The sequence below is a fragment of the Vidua chalybeata genome, chromosome 3 (genome assembly GCF_026979565.1).
Source record: "Vidua chalybeata isolate OUT-0048 chromosome 3, bVidCha1 merged haplotype, whole genome shotgun sequence".
Taxonomy (NCBI): Eukaryota; Metazoa; Chordata; class Aves; order Passeriformes; family Viduidae; genus Vidua; species Vidua chalybeata.
This window is the reverse complement of record NC_071532.1, coordinates 2,929,565-2,953,502: the sequence shown is the minus strand read 5'-3', so window position 1 is coordinate 2,953,502 and position 23,938 is coordinate 2,929,565. Positions and strand designations below refer to the sequence as shown.

The 23,938-nt window shown below is 41.8% G+C and overlaps 1 protein-coding gene across 1 annotated transcript in view; it reads left to right on the top strand.

Moving 5' to 3' along the window:
* MSH2 (mutS homolog 2) overlaps positions 1-23,938 on the top strand; it is a 47,476-nt gene that overhangs the window by 2,521 nt on the left and 21,017 nt on the right. Inside the window, exons 3-7 of the mRNA XM_053936951.1 lie at positions 382-660; positions 975-1,121; positions 2,124-2,273; positions 4,969-5,102; positions 23,469-23,668. Coding sequence (XP_053792926.1) covers positions 382-660; positions 975-1,121; positions 2,124-2,273; positions 4,969-5,102; positions 23,469-23,668 — 910 coding nt within the window. The remainder of the gene's footprint in view (positions 1-381; positions 661-974; positions 1,122-2,123; positions 2,274-4,968; positions 5,103-23,468; positions 23,669-23,938) is intronic.

Here is a 23,938-nt window from a genome sequence, read left to right as displayed (position 1 = left end):
TTGTGAGATGAAAGAAAAAAGCCCCATAGCTTTCTCCTGCTTGGAGTTTTGGGATTTTAGGGGACTGACGATGAAAAATCACAGCTGATTGTTATATATTGGTTATATGGCTGTTATACAATATCACTGTCTTTTCTGCTGCTCTAAGGCTGAAAGAGCTTGCCCTGTGTCTTTGCCATAGGTTGAGAAATCAAGAAAACCTGAAGTGCTTTCCTCTGTGTAGGTGATATGTAAAATTCAAATGGCTAAAAAACCAGAGTAGCTGTGTATTTTATATGAATGGACTGTTCAGTACTTCGTTTGATCAGCTGTTACTTTGAAAGAAAGAAAAAGTGTGTGTGTACGCTGCTTTTAAAAAAGTATTTCTCTTTTTCCAAGTAGGGTTCTCCAGGGAACCTTGCCCAGTTTGAGGAAGTTCTCTTTGCCAACAACGACATGTCCACAGCCATTGGGGTTGTGGGGGTGAAGCTGTCTGCTGCTGATGGGCAGAGAGTAGTAGGAGTGGGCTATGTCGACACTACGCTGAGAAAATTGAGTGTTTGTGAGTTCCCAGATAACGATCAGTTCTCCAACCTTGAAGCTCTGCTGGTTCAACTGGGCCCGAAGGAGTGTGTGCTGCCAGGAGGAGAGACTGCAGGGGAGATGGGGAAACTCAGACAGGTAAGGGAACCACTGTGCCTGACAGACAAAACCTCTAAAAAGCTCATTTTTTTTTAGCCAGGCTCTGATTTGTGGAAAAACCAACGGCCAGTATCTAAATTCGAGGAAGTTTTGATTTATGCACGCCAAATGTATTGTTTGTTGATTTATTTTGCCCTTTAATCAACAAAAGTTCTAAAATCTTGTCTGACATTCTTCTCCCTGCAGCCTAGAAGTAAATAAGTATCACTGCGGGGTTTGCTTCTATGTGGTCAACATCTGTCCCTTAAACACTGAAATTAATTGATAACTGTGTGTGTGTTTGTGAACAACAGGTCATCCAGAGGGGAGGAATCCTGATTACAGACAGGAAGAAGGCAGATTTCACAACAAAAGATATTGTTCAGGATCTCAATCGCTTGTTGAAATCAAAAAAGGAAGAGCAGCTGAACAGTGCAGCACTGCCAGAGATGGAAAAGCAGGTGAGCAGTGTTCAGTGTGCCTCTTTCTAAAAAGTGCAGTGGTGTGTGCACCTGATGTGAGCTGATCCCCTCTGCGTTCTTGCTGAAGTGTTCAGCAGTTCTGCTCAGCTTGAGTCTGTGTCAGAGCTGGATGCCAGGGCTCTTGGAAGAAATGGAGAAAACCATTCACTTATGGCTTTAAAGGAGAAACTCTAATAGGTAAGCAAATAGGCTGCAGAAGAGGTGCCTCCTGCTCATAATCTGTCTAGCCTAAGGACTGAAATACAATACTCTGGTTATTTTGCATGATAGGAAAATTGGTATTTGAAAACAGAGTAATGTTTATGATAATATTTTTGGCTTAAGTGTATGATTTAGTGCCTGCATGCTTGTTCTTAGCTGCAAACAAGAGGCAATTTGTTGAGATAAAACAAGTTTTAAAATGCCCTTCGCTGCTGATGCTCACTGCAGGTGTAAGGCTCACAATTATGCTCCCTTAATGTGTCATTTCATAACAGATTAGGGTTGTTTGAAGTGTGTTGCAGCTGAACAAGTCAGTCATGCTGCTGCTTCTCTTTTGTGCTGGCACTCAGCAGTGCTGTGCAGTGAGTCAGATCAGATGCTTGTTCTGGCTGAAAACTAACCCTGAAACCATGTCCTGAGATGAATCCAGCATATCTCATTTATCTGTGCATTATAACTTGTTTGCGTTCCTGAGCTGGAAGCGTCCTGATAACAGCTTTGGAAAGCTGGCAAGGTGTGCAACTCCACATTTTGTTGATCAGATTATGCAGATGGCTCGTGTGTTGTTCCTGCACCTGCCTAGAAAGACGTAGAAGGTCCCTATGGAAATGAAGTCTTGTCAAACAGCATGAGTCTCTCATAGCCCTGCCAGAACTGACATGGCTCAAAGTCTTCCCCAGCTGTAATTTTCTAGGAGCATTTATCAAATCCTCTTGGATTCATGAGTGTTTCTAACTAGAATGTGATGTGGTTTTTTTTTTTTTTTTTAAACAACTTCAGGTTGCTGTTTCGTCTTTGTCAGCTGTTATCAAGTTTTTGGAGTTGCTGTCAGATGAGTCTAATTTTGGACAGTTTGAACTGACTACATTTGATCTTAGTCAATATATGGTTCTAGACAATGCAGCTGTTCAAGCCCTCAACCTTTTCCAGGTAAGAAATACCTACTTGAGTTAGCAACTGGTTTACAATATACTTAATTACTTAGCTGCTTGATAATGAGCCTGACTGCCTGACTGCAATTCCCCAGATCCTGATTAATGGTGACTTCTACATTTTAGCTTTGTTCTCAGTTACTCTCCTGCAATGCGTGTTTTAAACATTTAGATACTCTTACCACTTTTAAAATTTTTGTTTCTTGTTGGTTTAGGTCTTGGTTTGGAAAGACAGGTGTGTCTGCTAAGGAAGGCAGGAACCTCCCCTGAAATGGAAAAAAAATGTAGACCCCCTCCCTCTGAATTGAAATTTGAGCAAATTTGAAATTAGGGTGGGCTCTCAGGCAAAAAATACGGGAGCAGGAATAACAGTTCTTTATTAGGGAAGAAAATAAAAAGATAAAATAAACAATGCAGTGAACCAAAACAACACTGACAGAGTCAGAATACAACCTGACACCCTGTTGGGCAGGGTGTTGGCAGCAGTGCAATTGGAATTGTGGCTGCAGTCCTCCTGGAGTGTCAGCTGTGGTTCTGTTGGAGCAGGGATCCTGTAGGAAAGGGTGTAGCCTTCCTGCAGTGGAAGAGGCAGCTGTTCCTCTGGGAAATCCAGTGCAGGAAAAGCTGTGCTGATGTTCCAGAAACTCAAGATTATATCCAGGTAGGAATGCTTGGCTCCTCCCTCTGGGCAGAGCATCTCACAATGGGATATTATCGTTCTTATCAGTCATGCAGTGACATTCAGTAGCCCTTTATCAGCAGATGTCTCCCCTGAGAGAGGATTGGTTGTGGAAGAGATAAGGAAAACTGCCCACTTAACAGAAAACAACTGCCATACAGATGGCAAATAGAATGCATCTTTCAATCTGGGACAGTTTATTTTAAATGTAGAAGGGGAGAGAAGATCATCAAGGAGGTAGGAAGTGGCCAGAGCAGTGCTGTCCTTGGGAAAGGAATACAAACCTGAGTTAGATGGTGTTAGTGGAACGTGTAGCACATGGCAGGAGCAATGCCAGTGGTGTCAGGAAGGGAGGGCTGCCTGTGAACAGGACAGCACTTCGGAACATTCTGAAAGCACCATGTCCTGCTAACTGTCATGTTTTGACACCAGTTTTACCTTCCTTACACACATTTTCTACAAATCCAGACAGGTTGACAGACTCCTTCATACCTCCTGCCAAATCTGTTTTTCTGCTTTGCCCATTTCTATAGTTAGAGGAAAATGTGGACTCAAAGTGATGTGTTGTATCAGCTTTTTTCCTCTTTCCACATTAGTAAGCCCTACTTAATGATCTTTGCTTGGACCTCATCTTGCATTTCTGATTTATAAGAAGATACCACAGACTGTGGCCCCTGTTCACTTTGAAGGAATTTCTGAAGCAAGAAGTACATTTCTTCTCAAGCTTTATGGAGGGTGTTCTGGGAAGTTCTGTTTTAGCTACATTCCTTTACAAGTCCTTGCAGGTGTTACATGCTTTGTGATGGGAACTATACTGCTGTGTCTTCAGGGGCTGTTGGGAGCCTTGGAACAAAGATTTTTCCATGGAGCATGCGTGGTAGGATGTGTGTGTGGAGGTTTTTGGACAGCAGTAAAGCAGAGTCAAATTATTTTGTAATTTGAGTTGCTGTGTGAGGTGTGTAGGTGAAGTTCTTATGGTGCAGCAGATGCAGTTGATTTTATGGAATGTACTGTACCTTAAACATTGGATGTGCTGAAGCAGATGATTTGTGTATAAATATATGTGTGTATTCTGTGGCACTTTCTTACACTCAGAAGTTTTTAGTGTGTCATACTGCCCAGAACACTGAGAATAGGCCCGTTCACTTTAGATATTAGATATTCCAGGGGTTGAATGTGTCAGTATTGCTTCTCATGGCATTCATTTCCTGTTGTTGTGACTCTAGTTCTACATACAGGAGCATCCAGACCTGAATGCTTGCTTGCTGTTTTAGTTGCAGCTTTTCATGTGTAGAGAGGGTTGAGATTTTAATTTCAAAGTCAAGAGTTGAAACAAACTTGTTTGTTCAATATTAACCAAAATTTTTGCTTTGTAGCTGTTTGTGCGAAAACCAAACCACAACAAAAAATGCCCAAAAGGCTGTCTGGAGTCCAGCTAGTATTAAACCTGAATTATGGCTAATGAGCTATAATTTGAGCAGAGCTAAGTTTAGAGGTGTTTATAGCACTGCAGAGGTAATCTGGGGAAGCTTGAGAGAATTCAAGTACCTGCTCTTCCCCATTGCCTGATTCTGTTGTGTTGTTCCCCCCTCAGCAACCCCCAAAGTTCTCAAACCAAACCCCTTGAACTTGGGTCCTGTTTCTTGCTGCTTTTTTGACCTTAAGAAGAGCAGAGTAGCAAATATGTAGATGTATTTCCACTTTTGCTAGTCAAAATGCAAACTGCCCCATGACTAGGTACACTTTTAACTTTGCTGTTCAGTCAGGGTTGGTTCCAAAACAGACAAACCTGTTCCTTCCTTCCTTTCTTCCTATGTTCCAGGGACCAGGGTTTAAGTACTTTAATTGCTGCACTGTTTCATTTCCCATTTTTGGTGGGTGCCAAGTTTAATGGAAAAAAAACCAAGTTCTGTTCCTAAATAGCTGTGTGTCATTCAGTGGGTGTCAGTAAACTTCAGTAACTACTTTTTTTCCCTTTTGTTCCTTTATATTTTTTTTCTTTCATTCTTTCCAGAGTTCTGTGGAAAATGCAAATACTGCACAGTCTCTAGCTGGTTTACTGAATAAATGCAGAACCCCTCAAGGACAAAGACTAGTCAATCAGTGGATCAAGCAACCACTTATGGACAAGACCAGAATTGAAGAAAGGTAACAATATTATGTGTTTAATAGACTTAAACACATTAGTAACTGTTTTATACAAGGCCCTTTCTCTTTAAGAACAGAATGCTACAACCAAGAAATATTAGTGGTTGGAGTCTTTTGTGTGCTACCCTGTAATGCATTGCAGTTAGAGCAGAATGTGTTTTTCCTTGAGATGTAAATTGACAGGTTACTGTTAAATTAAATGCTTTTTACAATTATACATTTTAAAGAGGAGGTACAATAAGTATAGATGATCTGAATGATGCTGTGCTACAGGCTAAGGCAGTGCAGCAGCCACTTACTGACTTTGTTCATATGCAGATTCTCAGTCTGTATAATAATATCTTGATGTCACTTCAAGTTTACCACTTTAAAAAAAAAAAAAAATCAACAAAACACACCCAAACAGTCTGTTCCCAGAAGAAAGCTACATCTGGTTACAGTAGGCCACTCTAATCATGCCTAGATACTGTGGGGGCCTTTTCTTTCTTGCCCTTTGATCCTGCCCTCTGTCACAGTGTGGCTGCCCTGCCAAATATCAGTTGATAAAAAGCCTTAGAGAATCTGGTAAATCTCTGCTGAGAATGCACAGGTTATTCTCAATCCTTCAGAGAGGAAAACTGCAAGGGCTGTGTTCCTGCTGTGTTTGTTTGTCTTGAGTATGTTCACCACTCAAATACAGGTTACACATTTTTTTAAACTACTCCTATGTATACTGCCCTTTAGTGATCTAAACCCAAATTTCATGCAACTCTAGCAACCAGTGCTACAAAACGTGTATTAAAGTGTGTCCTGACAAAGCAGAAGAGTCTGGAAAATTGAATTCAACTTTGATAGATGCTCTGAGGCTCATATTTCAGATAAGGCATTGCAGATATGCCTGTATGTGCTGTTGGGCACAGATCCCTACCCCCCAAAAAAAAAAAATCTTGGCTTGGACGTGCTGATATTTAAATAAGTTATGCAAAGAGTAGTTGTGGTTTAAGTCCAGCTGGCAGCTAAGCACAGAGCTGTCTGCTCACCTCCCTGGTGGAGTGGGGAGGAGAGGCAAAACCCAAAACACAGCACTGTACCGGCTACTGAGGAAAAATAAACTCTGTGCCAGCCAAAATCAGGATGATAGTTTTCTCTCTACACTTCTGGGGACTGAGTTATTCTGCTTCTTTTCAACAAGTTTTTCTGCTTTTCCTCATCATTTGGAGAATGGTGTGTAGTAACTTGATCAGAGCCCACTTAGAAATGTTGTTAGTGTGACACTGAAATATTTGTTCCCAGGTTTATTGAATGCTGTGTCTTACAGCATGTGTTACAAAAGCTTTCATTGCTGGTTCTTGACTTAAGTACCCAAGATCATCTGTGTCTGTCAGTTTTGGATCCCAAGATCTGAACCAAATTTAATTTTGTGATTGTTTTTAAAATTTTGAAAGTTAGAAGTCCCATCTTGTCATTTTCTTATGTCAAAGTAAACATTAGAAGTTTTAACTTTTATGTGATGTGTTTGCTTATTACTGCACATCTGAAACCTTCCAAGTTTGGGAGAGACAGTGTTTTCTTTACAAACCTGGGGTTGAGTTGTAGGCAGAAAATGTAACTTGACCTGTTTTGTAGAGCTGCTATCACTTCTGTATTTTGTGTTGTGATTCTCTGTGGCTAATGTTGGCTGCATGTAGGAAGAGGTGCATTTAAAGGAGGAGGGGAGTAATTAAATGGAGTTAAGCTCTGTGAAGCTTGTAAAGGTCAGCATTTTCAAGTGTTATGAACTTGAAAGAAGTCTACTGATAACCTCCTGTATCTCGCCCAGCTGCAGAGACCTTGGAGCTGCAATTTGTTAAAAGTACTTTGCTTGAACCTCTACTAATGGGCACTGAAATACCACAGGGACCCCTTGTCACTTTATTCTGCTGCATTCTGTCTGAATGCATCTTGCTTTCAAGTACTACTTGGATGAGCCCAAATCTCTGAGATAAAAGCAACGTAATTTACTTGTAAGCTTCATCCTCCCAAACTTTATGCTTTTCAAAGGGTGTAGGACTGTTCTTTTTTTAATCCCAAGGAACAAGTATGATAAGAGAAGCTGTTAGTGAGATGTACTAGTGAAAGCTGTGCAGTTGCCAAGTTGTTTTCTGAAGACTTTACAGTATATTGTGGCTGTTTTAAGGATTGCAAGCCACAGTTTAGAACATGAGGTGGCTTGAGAAGGAAATACCTGGACTGCTGTTCCTTTGTCTCCCTTGTCATCAAGGGGAGCTACTGATTGTTTCTTAGCTTGGAGTGTGCCATGTTGAAGGACCCCATTTAACACTAACCAGAGCAAAACTCCTCCAAACAAGCAGAACTGCCCAAGCTGGACTGATGTTCAGTGGCTGTTCTGAAGGAAGCCTCCTGTTTTGCTCATTGGATTTACTGTTGTCCCAGTAGCATAAAATTGGTGTCTGAAAGTTTCACTTTTTCTTATTTTTTCCACAAGTTAGACTGTTGTAAACCTCTGCTAAGACCTGCAGGTGGTGCAAGCCATCTTTTGGAGATAAAGGAATCCTCTTCTTCCTGTAGTTGGTAATCTGCAGTGTGTTGTTAACCTGTATGGATAAATGGAACACAAGAGTTGAATCAGCAGTCCATATTAACTACTGATACAGTAGCAGCACAAATTAAAGTGCATGGTGCACATGCTTCAGATAAAATGGTGTTTACTGACAGGAGCAGCTCCTGATGAGAACTGAGAAAACAGAGGCACCTGATAGCTGCCTGTCTTGTGAGGCCTGGGGTTCTGCCAGTGTCTGTTTGGTTTTTCTTGATTAAAAAAAAATAATGATCACTCATAAGTGTACATAAGTGTCCTTCTCCTGTGTGGTATGTTCAGAAGGCAAGTACATGAGGTTCTTGCTCCTTGTCTCACAGTCAGCATATTAGAAATGAAAATGTAGTTGCAGAGCCAGCATGTGCAAATAGAAATATTAATTGCATAACCAAATTGACTGCAATACAGCAGGCAGCTTCAGTATGTCATGTTTATTCTCCAGGTACTGGAAAGTCTGAGGAATGTGGCACAGTGTAAAATAGTGCTTGTTCTGTTGTGTCCTGACAAGAGAGTTCATGCTGAATATATTTAATTTTTTTTCCTGTATTTGGGATAAACTCTATCTGACATTTATACACATAAATAAAAGATTCCAGCTCACCTTTTTAATGCTTTGTGTATACTGTGGTTGAACCTCTTATGTGCCTGTGTCCCCTGGAAAAGCTGCAGGGGTCTCCGAGGAGTTAAAGGCTGTGCTCAAACATCACTTGCTCTGATCCAAGCCTACTTTGAGCTTTCCTCCTGTCCTTCTAAATATCATGCTGCATGGAGGCCACATTGTAGAAACAAATCCTGTCTCTGGCAGAGTCAGGAAGTAATACATTTGGGAAGCTCGAGGTGAATAAATGGCTAGAAGGGTAAAACTTCCAAGTTTGTAGAACGTTTTCATGCATCATGATTATTTAAGCAGCAGTTTGTTTAAAAAAATAAAGAAAACCCAACCCTAACTTGTTGCCTTGAGGCAAGAAGAAACATAATCAAAGGCCCTGGCTCTCTTGGAGCACCTTGGGTGAGGCATGAGGATGGTCAAACTCTGGAATGTGTGCTCAGAGAGGTGGAGGGATCTCTGCTCTTGCTCAGCATTTGACTGAAGTTAGCCTTGTTTTGAGCAAGGGCTGTAACCAGTTCCAGTGGGAATTGTTCTGCTGTTAAGGTTTCACTGCTTTTGTAGTTCTTTTCTAACCTGCAAAGCATTGCAGATAGGCTTTGTTGCTTTTGTTGTTCTGGTTAGCAGCTCTGCAAAGACCTTCAGCTTTCCTGAGTGCAGGTCAGGAGCTCTGCACAGCCACAGACTGAGCCCAGGCAGCTGCATCAGCAGTGCGTGGTGGCCTGTGTCCTCATTAAAGGAGGGGAAGATGTCACCAGCTTGGAGGTTTGTCTAAATGACCTCTTTAAAAATGCATTTCAGGCACTGGGAGTGCTCCTAATGCCTCCAGGGAAGCTTCTGAAATACAGATGGAATCTGAACAGATTTGAAGACAGAAATGTGATTTCTTATTGTCATGGAGATCATGGTGCAATAAACATTTCCCATGAAAGAAGTTGTCATTCCAGTGACATGAAAATGGTGTTGGCTTCTGGTAAGCCTCTGGAAATGTTAGGAAAATGTCACCTTTGTCATTCCAAAAGTTACCATCACTCGGTTCCCTAGAGAAATATTTGGAGCTTGAAGCTCTCAATGCTTCTTCTTTAACCCTCTTCACCTATGTTTACTGTTTTCAAAACTACTGATTTACCTCTGTTTTCATTTGGGTTTGCTTGTAAAACTGATGTTGCCATTGAGTGCTGTCTAGAGAATGAGACAAGAACTCTACTAGTCAAGCACACATCACACAGGCCATGTCTGTAGGAAGGAATGGCCATCAAAAATCCCAGGCTCTCAAAACCTATCCAAAGGCTTAGATTGTTGTGTTGCAGGAAGACTTATTTTTAGTTTTCTTCTCTGAGGAGATCTGAAAAAAAAAAAAGACTCCTTTCATGACACCTTCAGGTGTGGGAAAGACAATGTTGGTGTTTGTATTCTGTGTGTTAGCCAGATCATTTGTCTTCTGGGTCAGGGAGCAGCAGTCAGTGTTGCAAATCTGTAAATTGCAGGTGGCATTGAGTGGTGCAGCACTGGAGCAGGTATCATAGTGTCTCCTAGTTGATACTTCCAGCTCGCCCACTTCTTCCACACAAGTCCTCACAAAATAAATAGAAGGTTTAAGCTTTTAGTCATTTCTTTTTGTCTCTGAATTTTGAGGCTCAACAGAAATGAAAAGTAAACTAAAATTTGATTGAAATGTCAGATTGGTTTCCAGACTTGTAGGACACGATGAAACTGCTATTTATTTAGGGAAGTGTGAATCTGTAGCTGCCATACTGTTCTTTGGCTCTCATCCTGCCAAAAGGAGGTGGATGGCACTTACTGCCATAGTTAAATTTTGATTAGAATCTGTGTTTACATATTCAGGACCGTATGGAAACCTAATATGCACAGGTGCAAAGCTCTCAGGTTTGTAACACTGTCCTTGGCAGTCACTGTTTTGAACACTGGATACAGGAATACGGTGTGTTCTCTGTGAAAGATCAGTGACCACATTATTGTTTCTGCTTTGTTTAATTTATCTCCAAGATCATTAGAAAGGTGACATGTTAGGACACTGCAATGGAAGCTCTTGGCAAGGAAATTTTGTCTTGACTTTTGAATTTAATTTTATTTATCATGTATGACGATTGTAAGAGTCTTTAATGTTTTGTTGACATACAGTTTTGAGTTTCTTCTGTACAGAATGAATGCAAATGAAGAAATATTTGTTTTTCAACAGCTAAGAAATAGAACTTGTTCAGTGTGCTGTTAGTTTGCACAAGCTTAAAGAAATGCACAGGTTAGCAATTTAAAAGGGTATTAATGTTGATGGAGTAGTGTAATAATGTAACCTCTTAATTTTAATAATGTATGGAAACTTGTAAGGAATAAAGCACAAAAAAAAAATGAAAATACGTTTTCCTCAGCTGACTCTAGTCTTTGAAGACCATGCAGTAATCTGGTTTATTACTGGATCCCAAAATGCTATGGCATTTAATTAAAAAGCAAGACTGGCAGAAAACCTCCATGGTTTAAGGCATTAAGCTGGGAAACAGCCTCTGCTGCTTTCCATCTTGGGTTTCTCTGGCAGGTTTTGGGTGGAGCAGTTTCACTGTGTGGGGTTAATGACTGGGTAATACCTGGTGACTCCTTGCTCCATCCCCTTCCTTGTTCTTTGTTACGATATAAAAAATGCAGATTTATTAGGAATTCCTAAAAGAAGGGCGGTTGTTGTTTTGTCTGGAAGCCTAAATACTGTGTTGTTCTTGCCTTTATTCAAATTAGGATCTTTTTGCCTTCATGTCCTTATCACTTTATCACTTGCTCACATTCTCTGTGCTGTGTGTAGGGTTTCCTTGGTCTTCAGGATTTGGTGTGGAAGTTTTTCATTTGTTTTTGACTCTGGTGCACCATGCAGCAGCCTGTGGCCCTGAGTTGTTTCATGGATGGCTCACACTTAAAATCACTTTAAATCAAAGGGTTCAGTCATTCTTCCCTAACTGTGGACTGCCACCTGTTCCCTTGTAATTGGCACTGGTGTTCCTGTAGCTAACCCGTTCATCTTTTGATGGAGAGTTTATCATGCTAAAACAACAAAAGGTGTCATGTTGGATTGCAAATAATCCAGAAAAACTCAGCAGTTGCCAAAAGGGGCACTCCATACCTCCTGCTTCCTTTTTTTCTTTTGGTCCTTTTTTTTTTTTTTTTGGGTCTCACAGCTAAAGATCAATTTGATTTGGCTTGTTCACCTGATGAAAACTAGTCCATCAAAAAGTGGGGAAAATTGTCATCAAAAATTGATCCTTCTGCTCCTCTGCAGCTGGTCCATGAGCTGCTATTAATCATGAATAAGTGCAGGTCAACAAATACCAGAAGCCAGGATCTGTTCAGATTTAATAATCTGACTTGAGTTTGCTTTCTGCTGGTACTTTTGACGGTTTTAGAGATTATGCCACTTGATTTATGTTGTGAGTTAGATTGCCAAACTGCTGCAGGAGGATAGAATGGATATCTGCCTATCCTTGGGTTGGAACAGTGACTCTGTGAAATGGAGCTGTGCACTGCTATTCCTCAATAAACCTGCTGCTTTCCTGACAAATTTGCTGTGAAGATGCTATTAGGATATTCATGGCTCCTACAGAAAACAGACTGTGGAAATTTTATGAAAAAGACTATAAGCATGGAAATGAACATTGGGAAGACAAACAAATTGTCTCTGACAAAGATTTTGGGAGATACTTCTTGTTTTATGAGCTACCCTGATATCACTTTTGTCTGTACAGTTCCTTGAGGGTAAGACACTGCTTAGTCCAGCAAGATTGCAGTGGGGTTTGAGGTGGGAAAGGATTTGCTGAGTTGAATATTCAAAATTCAACTTTGCTGGTAGATATTCTGGTTTTTTTTCTTCTGTAAACATGCATGTTTAAAAGTTGGGAACACTTGTTTATCATTCTGTGAAGTAGTGTGTTACTATAAGGTGAAAATTTCCCCTTTTAATGCTAGTTCCTCTTCAAGTGAGCTGTTTAATTCATTAGGGGTAATAATTTTGTTTTTCCTTCACTGTGAAAGAGAAGGGGAGGGGGATCAAATCTAAATAGTGCTGTTACATAAAACTGGTTTGAGTGGCAGGTCTTGGTAATAATGAAAAAGTACAATTAGAAAGTACTTTGTTCTTATTTGACAAATGCAGCTTTTGGGAAAAGAAAGTAATGGTTTGTTTTCCTTGTCTGTCAGTAGGATAGTGAGTGGTACTGTATGTAACACACCCAGGCTGAGGAGTGGGGAATAAAAGACACCTGGTTCTGGTTTGAAGTGTGACTGGGGTGATTGTGTAGGTGTAATTTGGATGAACAGGTGTATGAAAGTTTCTTCAGAGTCTAGACAGGAGCAATACTTCTTGCTTTAAATGTTCTGATGTTTTCAGGACCTGAGTTCTGTAGAGCCAGGGCTGGTCTGCCATGGGAATGTGGAGTAATCCCAGCCATGAGGTGAACCCTCAGCGGGAGGGGGTGACAGGGAGATGGTGGCACCTGTGTCCCTGCTGCAGGTGGCCTTCAGTCCCACCTGGAGAGAAGCAGTGGGAGCCCTGGCAAGCTCTGGTCACCTCCTGCCTGCAGAAATGCTCCTGCAGGTCCCCTCTGTACTCCTGGGAAACACAGCTCACAGCTGCCCTGCAGCTCTGGGCCATGGGCAGGGTGGTGGGCAGTGAGGAGTGCCTTGTAAACAAAGGAAAGATCATTCCCCCTCTCTTCTCTTCTCCCTCTCTTCTCTTCTCCCTCTCTTCTCTTCTCCCTCTCTTCTCTTCTCCCTCTCTTCTCTTCTCCCTCTCTTCTCCCTCTCTTCTCTTCTCCCTCTCTTCTCTTCTCCCTCTCTTCTCTTCTCCCTCTCTTCTCTTCTCCCTCTCTTCTCTTCTCCCTCTCTTCTCTTCTCCCTCTCTTCTCTTCTCCCTCTCTTCTCTTCTCCCTCTCTTCTCTTCTCCCTCTCTTCTCTTCTCCCTCTCTTCTCTTCTCCCTCTCTTCTCTTCTCCCTCTCTTCTCTTCTCCCTCTCTTCTCTTCTCCCTCTCTTCTCCCTCTCTTCTCTTCTCCCTCTCTTCTCCTTCTCTTCTCCTTCTCTTCTCCCTCTCTTCTCCCTCTCTTCTCCCTCTCTTCTCCCTCTCTTCTCCCTCTCTTCTCCCTCTCTTCTCCCTCTCTTCTCCCTCTCTTCTCCCTCTCTTCTCCCTCTCTTCTCCCTCTCTTCTCCCTCTCTTCTCCCTCTCTTCTCCCTCTCTTCTCCCTCTCTTCTCCCTCTCTTCTCCCTCTCTTCTCCCTCTCTTCTCCCTCTCTTCTCCCTCTCTTCTCCCTCTCTTCTCCCTCTCTTCTCCCTCTCTTCTCCCTCTCTTCTCCCTCTCTTCTCCCTCTCTTCTCCCTCTCTTCTCCCTCTCTTCTCCCTCTCTTCTCCCTCTCTTCTCCCTCTCTTCTCCCTCTCTTCTCCCTCTCTTCTCCCTCTCTTCCTGCAGCACAGTCCTGCCCTTGCTCCTCAGTTCTGGCTGCAGGAGGCCAAGCAGAGCTCTGCTGCTCTGCTGCTGCTTTATTTGCATGTTCTTCAGCACGATGCCAGGCACTCGCTTCCCTCAGGCTCTAAAAATATTGCTGTTGCAGCAGTCTGCTTCAGGAGCAAAGTCTTAATTGCATCAAGTGGTACTTAGCTGACAAGGATTAAGACCAAATATTTTATTTTTCTGCTGAAGAATTGTTTTCTTCTTTACTTTGCTCGATCTGCTGAGGTCGGAAAGTTCATAAACACTTGTGCAAAAATAATGAATTATTGGTAACATCAAACTTGGATAAGTATCTTGTGAGAAAAAAAAAACCCAATGTTATTTTAAATGCTTTTCCTGATAAATTCTGTTTTATTTTTTATTCTGATCTCATTGGCTTGCCTCATAGTCAATACATGCCGTTTTCAATGCTTGATTTTTGTAAAAAAATTTCATGCTTGATTTTTTTATAAAAAATAGTTATTTTGTGCCTGGTCCCCCTGATAGAATCCCAGGGCTTTAATTTGCTCTCTAGCCTTTGACATAGTACTCAAATAGTGTATTCAGAAATTACTGTAGGGTGGCAAAGAGTCTGTTGCTTCCCTGATCCATATTAATTTTATGTTACATAAATATAACTGATATAGAGGAGTGTGAACTCTGTTTTTTTTTGAAGACTGCATTTATTTGAATTACAAAATTTCTCTGAAAATGGACTGTCCTGAAGTTAGAAATACCCATTACTGTTATCATGGTAGGATGATTTAGGCACTAATTAGGGGAGCTAGAAAAGGCATGAGACTGATATTTGACTGTGGCTTTCTCTTGCTTTGCTTAATATTAGAAGTTTAACAGCAGGGAGCCTGATCTGTGCAGCTGCTTAGTAGCACACTGTGTACCCAGAGCTCTGGAAAGTGTGTGCAGTTTGATTTCTGTGGCTCTCCTAGGGTCTAAAGCTGCTCTTCAAACCTTGCACTCCGTATTACAAGGGATTACACTTCAGCAGGGCTGTGAAAAATAGGATATTCGTGGTCTCTTCAAGTGACATTTCAGATTAAAGGACAAAAGGAGTGGGTTCTGAAGAGCTGCACTGTTCCAGTGGAGTGAAGGGCAGTTGTTAGTGCTCATTGCATTCTGAGTGTTTCAGGTGCCTGCAGAGAGATCCCTTGGCTTAGTTCTTTTAAAACCTGATGGAGAGAGTGTGGCAGGTAGAAGAGCAGTGGGAAGCAGCCCTACCCCACACTTCTCCTGGTGGCAGTGCTGCTTTCTGCCAGCTGGGAAGTGTTCCTGGGGCCTGGGGCTCGAGGGCATAATTTCCCAGCCACTTTTGTGGGCTTGTCCACATCTGGCAGGGCCACCCCAGGGTGAGGTGGTTCAGGGGGAGCCAGAGGTGAAAAGCAAAGCCAGCCACAGCAAATGGAGGTGGGTGTTTGAGGAGGGGGCTGCAGCTGGGAGCATCACCCTCAGTGTCACAGCTGCCTCTGCCAGGGTTTGTTCCTCCACGCTCCGTGGCTGGGCTGTGTACGGGGCAGGGCAGCTCTCCAGCTGAACCCCTGGGCCAGGTCCTGTTTGGTCTCTCTGACCTCTTTGTTTTGGCAGAGGGGAACTTTTGGTACTCTGTTTGGGTCTAGAACTGTGAATGATTGCAAAATATTTTTTTTTTTTTTTTTGATCAGAGTCCAAGGAGTGCTGTCATCTTACTGGGGTGACAGCATTGTCTCTCTAAGAACACAGGCATTACAGGTGAGCTGAGAAATGCATCCCCCTGGGGCTCTTTGTTCCTGATTTGCTGTTTCTGTTAATCTGCTTTATGATACAATATCTTCTCATTTGTTAAAAGCCTGTAATTTCACATCCCTCTCATAAAACAGGAATGCACTTCAAATTCTGAATTGAGGAAGAATATACACTGTTCTACTTCTTCGCTGTCATCTTCAAAGTTCTCTTTTGTAAGCAACTATCTTTTAGTTTAGCTTTTTGGGGGTGTTCAGGTTGTGACAGTGATTTTCAGGGAGGGAAGCTGTGAGGTAATTTGATAACACAGAAACATTCAGAAACAAAACCAACTTTGTGCTCACATGGCAGGAGGAAACAGTGACAGGGTTCCACGGTTTGGGCAAGGGCAGCTGGGGAATGAAAGTTTGAGCCATTTAGCCATTTAGCATGGAGGGGAGTCCCTGTGGAAGGTGCAGGCTGCTCTTTTTTTTGGCAGACAGCAGGAAGAAGTCTTGACTTCTTGACTCTTGACAAGCCTCCCACCTGGGTGTCTTGGCATTGCCTGGGTTGTCTGCTTCTGAATTACAGGCCCTCGTGTGTCCCTGCAGATCTGGGAGAGCTGGAGGAGAGCTTGCTCAGGTGAGCAGCTTGTGATACTCAGACACAAGATTTTGGAGCCTGAATGATATTGTATTTCCAATTTTAATTCCATTAAAGCAGCAGTAAGATTCTGACCCCTTGCGTGGGATATTTTGTCTCATACATAAGAAGTGCTGGAGAGGTGTGTGTGCCTCTCATCCAGAAAGCAACGTTCTGAGTTCTTGGAGAATCAGAACCTGGATTCAGATCTAGTGTCTTCAAAGTGCTGGGAGAGCTGGTGCCTGTGGTGAGCCCCTTCCAAGGCTATTGCTGTGGCTTGGGTAAATGTTGCCATCAGCTGGAGCTGCCAGGAACCAGAGCAACTTCTGGCTGTGCAGAGGCTCCAGTATGAGCTGAGTGGGGACTGAGATCAGTGATCCTAAGCCTATGATGTATGACTAAAATAAAATGGCTTTTGATGGTATTAGTCTCTCTAAAGCTGCTGGTTCTTTATTCCTCTGGGTTTGTGTTACATTTATTTCTAATTGTTTGCAAAGACTGCTCTAGTTTTGTTAAAAAAAAGTCTTTTGTGCACAACTGAGCACTTCCAAAAGCATGCGTGGGTTGCCTAGCTATTTTGCTTTGTTATTTCTTTGTGCTTGTCTGAGAAATTTTGGATGTTATTTTTATAAATGCGTGCAACAGCTCTGATTGCCTGAGGCAAAATGACCTGGGACAGTCAGTGTGATTTTTATGCTGCTCTGTGCTGAATTACTAAAGTAATTTTTAGTTGCCAGGGTTCAGATTTCTGATTTAGGCTCCCATGTACTGATCTTAGGTGTCTGCCTTAATACTTCAAAGGCTGTAGAGCATACTGAAGTTCTGTGGCATGAAAAGGCCTTTGTAAATTTACGGTCTCTACTGCTTACCTGAGGCAGCAAACTGGATTATGGCTGATTTTTGGGAGAGAAATGATTGTCTAGGGAACAACTTGGTCATCAGCAAAAGTTTATAAAGGGAGCTTAGGGGACAGTGCCTTGCTTATTTCTGGTTGGAAAAAAAAAAAAAGAATTTGAAGTATTTATCTATTTCAGCAACTTGCTGTAGTCTGGGCTTCCTCCAGGATGTTAAAATACTGTGTGCCTTGTGTGAAAAAGAAAACCCAGTTAGAACAGGTAAGGTGGTGGGTATCATTTTACATGTCTAGGTTAAGCATGTCCAGGGAGGATTTGCTTTGGCTGTGTTAGATTAAGAAGAAATCTGAGTTTGAAACAAACCTGAGGGAAACAAAATAATGGTATGTGAGGTATTTTTCCACTTTCCTTTGTATAAAGAAAACATGAAATTAATGTGATAGAGCTGTGCACAGTCTGAAACTTGTGGTGAGATGAAAGTCTCAGTGTGTTTTAAAGCAGTCCTTAATATGCTGCTTTTGTAAGCGGTATTTTGTGATTAAAATTCTGCATAATCAAGTAGAACAGTTGGACAGGAGAGTCGGTCTTAATCTGCAGTCAAAAAAATCCTTTAGCAGGCAGAGAATACAAATGTGTGCTCTTCAGAAGACTCAGCTGTTAGTCAGGAGAGTTACAAACTTTAAAGTCTTCTTAAAAGTAAGTGAGATTCTCCTTTGATAGAGTGCATTCTTAGCTTATTTCAGTGTTAACACTTTTTTCCTTGGGTTATGTGGAATTCTTAGCACAGCTTTTTTCTGAAAGCATCTATGAGTAACTGGGATTTGAGGTCACTGCGCTGAAGTAATAACTAAATAGATATGACTCATTTTTAAATATGTATTAGTGATTGCATATGGATCCCAGTTTCATGAAATGATAAAAAAAAACCTCAAAGTCCTTTTTTTGAGCAGAGGTGCTTGAGGGAAGTGTTTTCTTTCCTGCATGGGCAGAGAGGTGCAGAGCTGTCCAGGGTTTTGTAGGATGTTGGTAGAGGAGAGGTGAAAACTCCAGATGCTTTCTAACTAATCTCATTGCACACTGGTTTGTTGGGTTTTTCTTTTGTGGTTTTTTTTGGTGTGTCTGTTTGTGGGTTTTTGGTTTGTTTTGTTTTTTTTGGGTTTTTTTTTGTGCTGGCCAGTCTTGCTCAGGCATTATAAATACTCTATTCCTTCCAACTGTGGCCTTTTATTTTAGTCTGTTAGTTTAGTTCTTATTTCTACACGCAGAATTCTTTCTTCATAAAAATCTATATACAAATCTGGCATGGGTAATGTTTTCCTGTTACCTTAAACTTTGCTATTCAGCTGTGTAAGAACCTAGAAATAGAATTAAACCCTCCTGACAATGTCTGTGTTGAGGCACCTTAAAATGATGATGAAAAATGCTGCACAGGTGTAGCAAGGGAAGAAGCAATCTCTTCTGATGCAACCATCAGTGGAAGGGAAGCAGTGTGTGGAGGCTCAGGAAAGTGTGTGATATAAATTAGATTAAAAAACCAGATTTTTCTTGTCTTTTTCTCTGTCTGTGTGTGGTACATTGGATTTTTGTCAGAAGCTGGTTCAAGAGTTGCCTCTTATTAACAGTAAAACCGAGGAGAAGGTGGAATGTTTTGAGTTGGATTCTGGAATATGCAGCAGAAACTTGGAGATGAGTGGGTTTTTTTCCTCTCTCTGTCTCCCAGAGCACACTAAACCTGATGATACTTGTTAGAGCACAGAATTCAAAGCTGGTAAACAGCCATGGTTGTGCTTAGCAGGAATAAAAGGTGGTTGCTGTCTCCAAATTAAAAGCACTGGTGCTGATTTTCAGTTACATTAGCTGCAGTCTTGTTCGCTGTTTTTGCAAATCTAAATAACTGTCTTGAAACAGAGATTTCCTTTACGTTCTGGTGTGGTTTCACTACTTATAATTGTTTCTGTTATCTTGACTGTGCTGCCTTAGATCTGTGGTGGAAAGTTTTGCCCTATTTTCCTTTCCTTTTGGCTGTGTGGCAGAAATGAGTTACCTAGTGTCAGCTCTTGTTTGATTACACTTTCTTGGATTTTTAAAATTTGCTTAATTTTGTATTTCCTTTTTTTTTTTTTTTTTCCCCTCAGTTGAACTTTATATTAAAAACCACCTGTCATTTGATTTCATCATTACTTGTGAGCATTATTCATGGCTTATGGTTGCATTACCTTTCTATCCAGCAACCTTGTACGTATTCTTACCAATAAGGAAATTGTTATGCAAAATGTGGCATGAACACAAAGCTGTCAGATGTATCTTTGTGGCTGGCAAATGTAAGAGGGAAGATAGAGCACTACCAGGAAGGTCATGAAATGTTAGTCTAATTATCATGGTTTTGGCAGAGGGAAATTGTTCGTGCTGATCTGAGAACTCTTTGAGCTTGTCATTGTGGACAAAAGAGGAGGGGGGGAAAAAAATAAATTAGAGCTTTCAAAATGCCTTTGACAGGTCCTATCCAAGAGGCTGTTGAACAAGCTGAGGGAGTCGTGGGATGAAAGTGAAGGGTTTGTTTGTGCAAAGGGGGGAAAAAACCCTAGATCCTGGTAAAGACAAGCTCAAGACTACAGAAGCTGTGCTCAAGATGTTCTTGAATGACTTGCAGCAGCTGTGCAGAATTTAGGAAGTTTTCAGAAGTGGTTCTGTGCAAGTGATTCTGTGTATGCTAGGATTATTGATTCTCTAAGGACCTCTTGGAGGAGAATCTAAGTTCTCTGACTTTAAACATAAGCCATGAGAGGGCAAGATAGCATCCGATGTTGATGGTGAACTAGAACTTTGCACATTCTTGCATGTGTGAAATTGGTCATCAAAATGAGAAAAATAGTTTTTATACGTGAAATTTCAAAGTTGAAATCATGGAGTAGTCAGTAGTTTAAGCAGGTTGGATAAACCCAGGAAACTCTTTGTTTCCTGCTGCAGGCAGGAATAGTATTTCTCTGGATTAATATTCACTTTGACAATGGGTAAACAGTTTAAATGTGTCTTGCTTTCTTAAAGTGAAGAAATACTGGGGTTTTTTAAAGTGAAGTAAGGTGGTTTTAAACAAGAAATGAATGCAGTTTTCCTCGTAATAAAAACTTGATGGCATTTGCAACAGGTTCCTCTTTACGGGTCGATGGTGTGGTGATATTTTGATAATGGAGAAATAATAAATAAGTTTACAATTCTTGCATAATACCTGGGAAGTGAGAGGACATCACATCAGGATAGTACAACCTCTTGTGTGTTTGCCATGACTATAACTGCAGAAGACCAGGGTAGGTAAGAGTGGGAATACGTGGGTATGCTAAATGGATAAATCCTGCTTTGTTTATGCCAAAGGAATTGTTTCCAGATTACAGGACTAAAAACGACCAAGCTGCTTGGTTCCTGTGGGGTGGTTCATGTTGGCAGGTTGGTTCCTTCTCTAATCCCTTAGAGGGGAAGGAGCACATCTGGTTAGTGGGCTCGTATTTAGGCTGTTAAGCAGTTGTATCAGGCATCCTTAGTTTGGTTTAGTTCTTTATGCCTTTTTTTCCTCAATATTTAAACAATATCTGGTCTTTAAAAGCTGTGTTTGGTCACTGGTTGCTGCTGGCACTTCTGAGGGAAGAGTTTGTGATGTGAGGTCTGCTGGGTAAATTGAAGGGCTTTGTGATAAACATGGCAATGTATCTGCTGTGAAGGGATCATGTACTCTTGTTGTTCCTCCAAACCATTTGACAGAAATCTGAAAGCCAGAAATCGTGCTCAGAAACACCAGCAGGGATCAGAATGGAAAAGTGCTTGGCTTTTGTGATGTTTCTCATAAAAGTCTCGTTCTGTGTTCTTGCAGTAGGTATCTTCAGTATTTTCCTCTCTATTTCTGACAAGCTCTGTGCACATGCTGAAACTTCAGTGTTTCTTTTGGAAGTAAAGCACCCTTATGTGTCATTAATGTCAATTTCTCAAATTATGTATTAAGACTGCAGTGGAATGGATAAATGTAGAGAAAGGATCCTTCTCTCATCTTTTTCATTGATTTTTTGGGGTATAATACAGAAGATTCACTGGAGTGTGGGGTTAGAATACTTTTTGAAACAGCAGGGATTTTTCTAGACAGAAATGTACCACTACCTGTCCAGGGCTCTCTACCTCTTGTGTTGCTTTAGCCAAAGCTTTTCTTTCCTGTCTTTGCTAATTACCTGAGGCAGTGGACCGTGTTAACCCCTGTGCAGTGTTGCCAGTGTCTGGCACTCTGCACAGCACTGCAGTGAGTAATGTAGAGATTACTGCTGTCAGAAGGACAAAAAAATTGTCATTTCCAAGGCAGTTTGCAAATGCGGATGTTACTGTAATTGAAACAAATGCATTTTTCTGCCAGTAAGCAAGCCAGCAGGAATAATGTGGTGCAAGCTGTCCTTTCCTTGCTTGCATGTCTCTAGATAAAATTAACTTCTCTGCTGAAGCAAAGATATTGATAGATAGTATTAACCAGAAATCAGCCCAGTATGGAATATGGGGAGGTCTCTGAAGGAGGCAGAGCTCTTCCTTGGTGTTCTGAAAGTGTGATCAAAGAACCCTGACCTCCCTGGCGTTCCAAAATTAACAATATCCGACTTCTTTTTTTAACTTCAAATGCAAAATGTGTAGAGATGGCAATACTAACTGATGCAAAAACCCAAAAATTGTATGAAAATGTGTTCTCATTCTAGTGGAGAAATGCAATTTAATGCTCTGTCACTTTTTATTGTGATTTTATGCTTGCTTTCAGCACTTAAAGAATATTTATTTCATTATTTTAAAGCCCCCAGACCTAAAAAAAAAAAAAAAATTAAAAAAAACCAAACAGAAACCCCCTCCCAACAAAATACCAAACCAAAATGTCAGGGAGCAACAGCAAGGGAAGGCAAGCTGGGAGTCAGTGGTGGCAAGGCTGGCAGACAGTACCCTCACTGACAAGAATGCAGTCCCCCAGTGCCTGCCATTAGGCAAACAGTGGTTTGGAAGTAGCTGGCATGGATTTACAGAGGGAAAACTGCACCTGGCTAACCCAGTAACCTGCTACAATAAGTAGTCTAGGTGGTTGGATAAGGGAAGAGCAGGAAGTGTTGCTTACTGTGGCTTGAGCTGTCGCTGTCTCCTGTGACATCTCACGGAGCAGGGACTGGTGGTGCACTGAAAACTCCCTGAGCTGCCAGGCTCAGGGGCATGAGGTCCCCGTGGAGGTCAGTCACTAGGGCTGGGTTCCAGGGGTTGACACTGGGCACATCCCCAGGATGTGCAGCTGGCTTTAGCTGCTGTCAGGATCTGAGATATTTAGATGCCTCTGAGATTGGAGAAAGGCTCTGTCTTTCAGCCCCACTGCCAAAGAAGGAGTTGTAATTCGTCTGTGCTGGTTTTCAAGGTTCTTTATTTCTTCTTATCTAAAATGTTTTCTCTCTGACCTGCAGCAGGTCTGTGTTGCACTGCAGCATGTGGGGCTCTGCCCCTCAGTGGGATGTTACAAACATTATACACTAGAAACTACGTGTGCTATATTTACAATTACGTGCCAATATCCATCACCCATGTTGAACAGTGTGTCCCCAGCCTGAACCAACAGAAAAATGCCAACAGCACAGTGAGACATGGAGGGCATGAAGGAGAAGAAAAAGGACAAGGCACACCCAGTTTCCTCCATCTTGCCCCCTTTGAACCCCTTATCTAGAATCCTAAAGTTCTACTTTTGCACCCGTGCCACACTAATCACTACTGATATCAAACACTCAGAGCTTGTAATTCATCCTGTAAGATTGAAAACTCTTTTCCATGGACAGGGATCAGAGACAATGTCTCTCAGGGCTCTGTACAGGGGGCTCCTGACCCCCTGCCAGGGTCCCAGACCTTCCAGGGCAGCCAGAGAGGGATGCCCTGGATTCCCACAGCTGTGACTCTGCTTTGAGCAGGGGTTGGAGTAGTCAGTGCCTTCCAGCCGTGAGGATTCCCATCCTGTGGTCCAGGCTTGCACTGCTGCACAGTGTCCATGCTGGCCTTGACCACAGGCAGCTAAACTCTGCCAGCAGTGGGGTTTTTTCCTGCTTAATGCCTCTTCTTCCATAGACTACTGGAAGACTTTTTTGGTAGTGAAGGGAAAGGATTAATCTCAAAGTCAATTCTGAGTCAGTTTTACCTACAGGATAGGTGTTGGTATTTGCACTTGGAGCAATTGCACTCCAGTGCTGTTCATTAGAAACCCTAACTGTTCAAAGCTACAGAAGCTTGACGTGGGTTAAATCTCCTTGCTTTCTCAGCTCATGTGTTGTCCTGTTTTCATTTTTTTTTTTTTTTTTAACCAGGGAAGTTTAGAATTAGCCAATTTAAACAGGCTAACGACTGTATCCATTAGCCAGTGGATACAGCCATGGAGAAACTACAAATAGAAACTGTCAGATAACTGGTGACATAAAAGAATCATGCCATGCTAATCGTGGTTATGAATTTCTTATGTAGGTTGAATTTGGTTGAAGCTTTTGTGATGGATCCAGAGCTACGTCAGTGCCTTCAAGAAGATCTGTTACGTCGCTTTCCAGACCTCAACCGGCTGGCAAAGAAATTTCAGAGACAAGCAGCAAACTTACAAGACTGTTACCGAATGTTCCAGGCTATCAATCAACTGCCTAATGTTGTACAAGCACTAGAAAAACATGAAGGTATTGCTACCCCCATCTATTCCCAGTGTTTTGTGGTATTCTGATGATGCAAAGAAATAGAGCATAGATTTCCAAAGATTACTTTTTTTCCCCCTGTGTGCTTTTGTTGCAGGAATAAAGCTTAAACACATTTGAATTTTACATGAGCTGAAATTCCAAAATGCCAGTCAGATACTTCAAAATACTCATGGCCACATCTTTGCAGGAAGATGTGCTCCAATTAGTGTGTAGCTGGGATGTTTGAAGTGTTGGGTGGTGGTGTGGGAATCT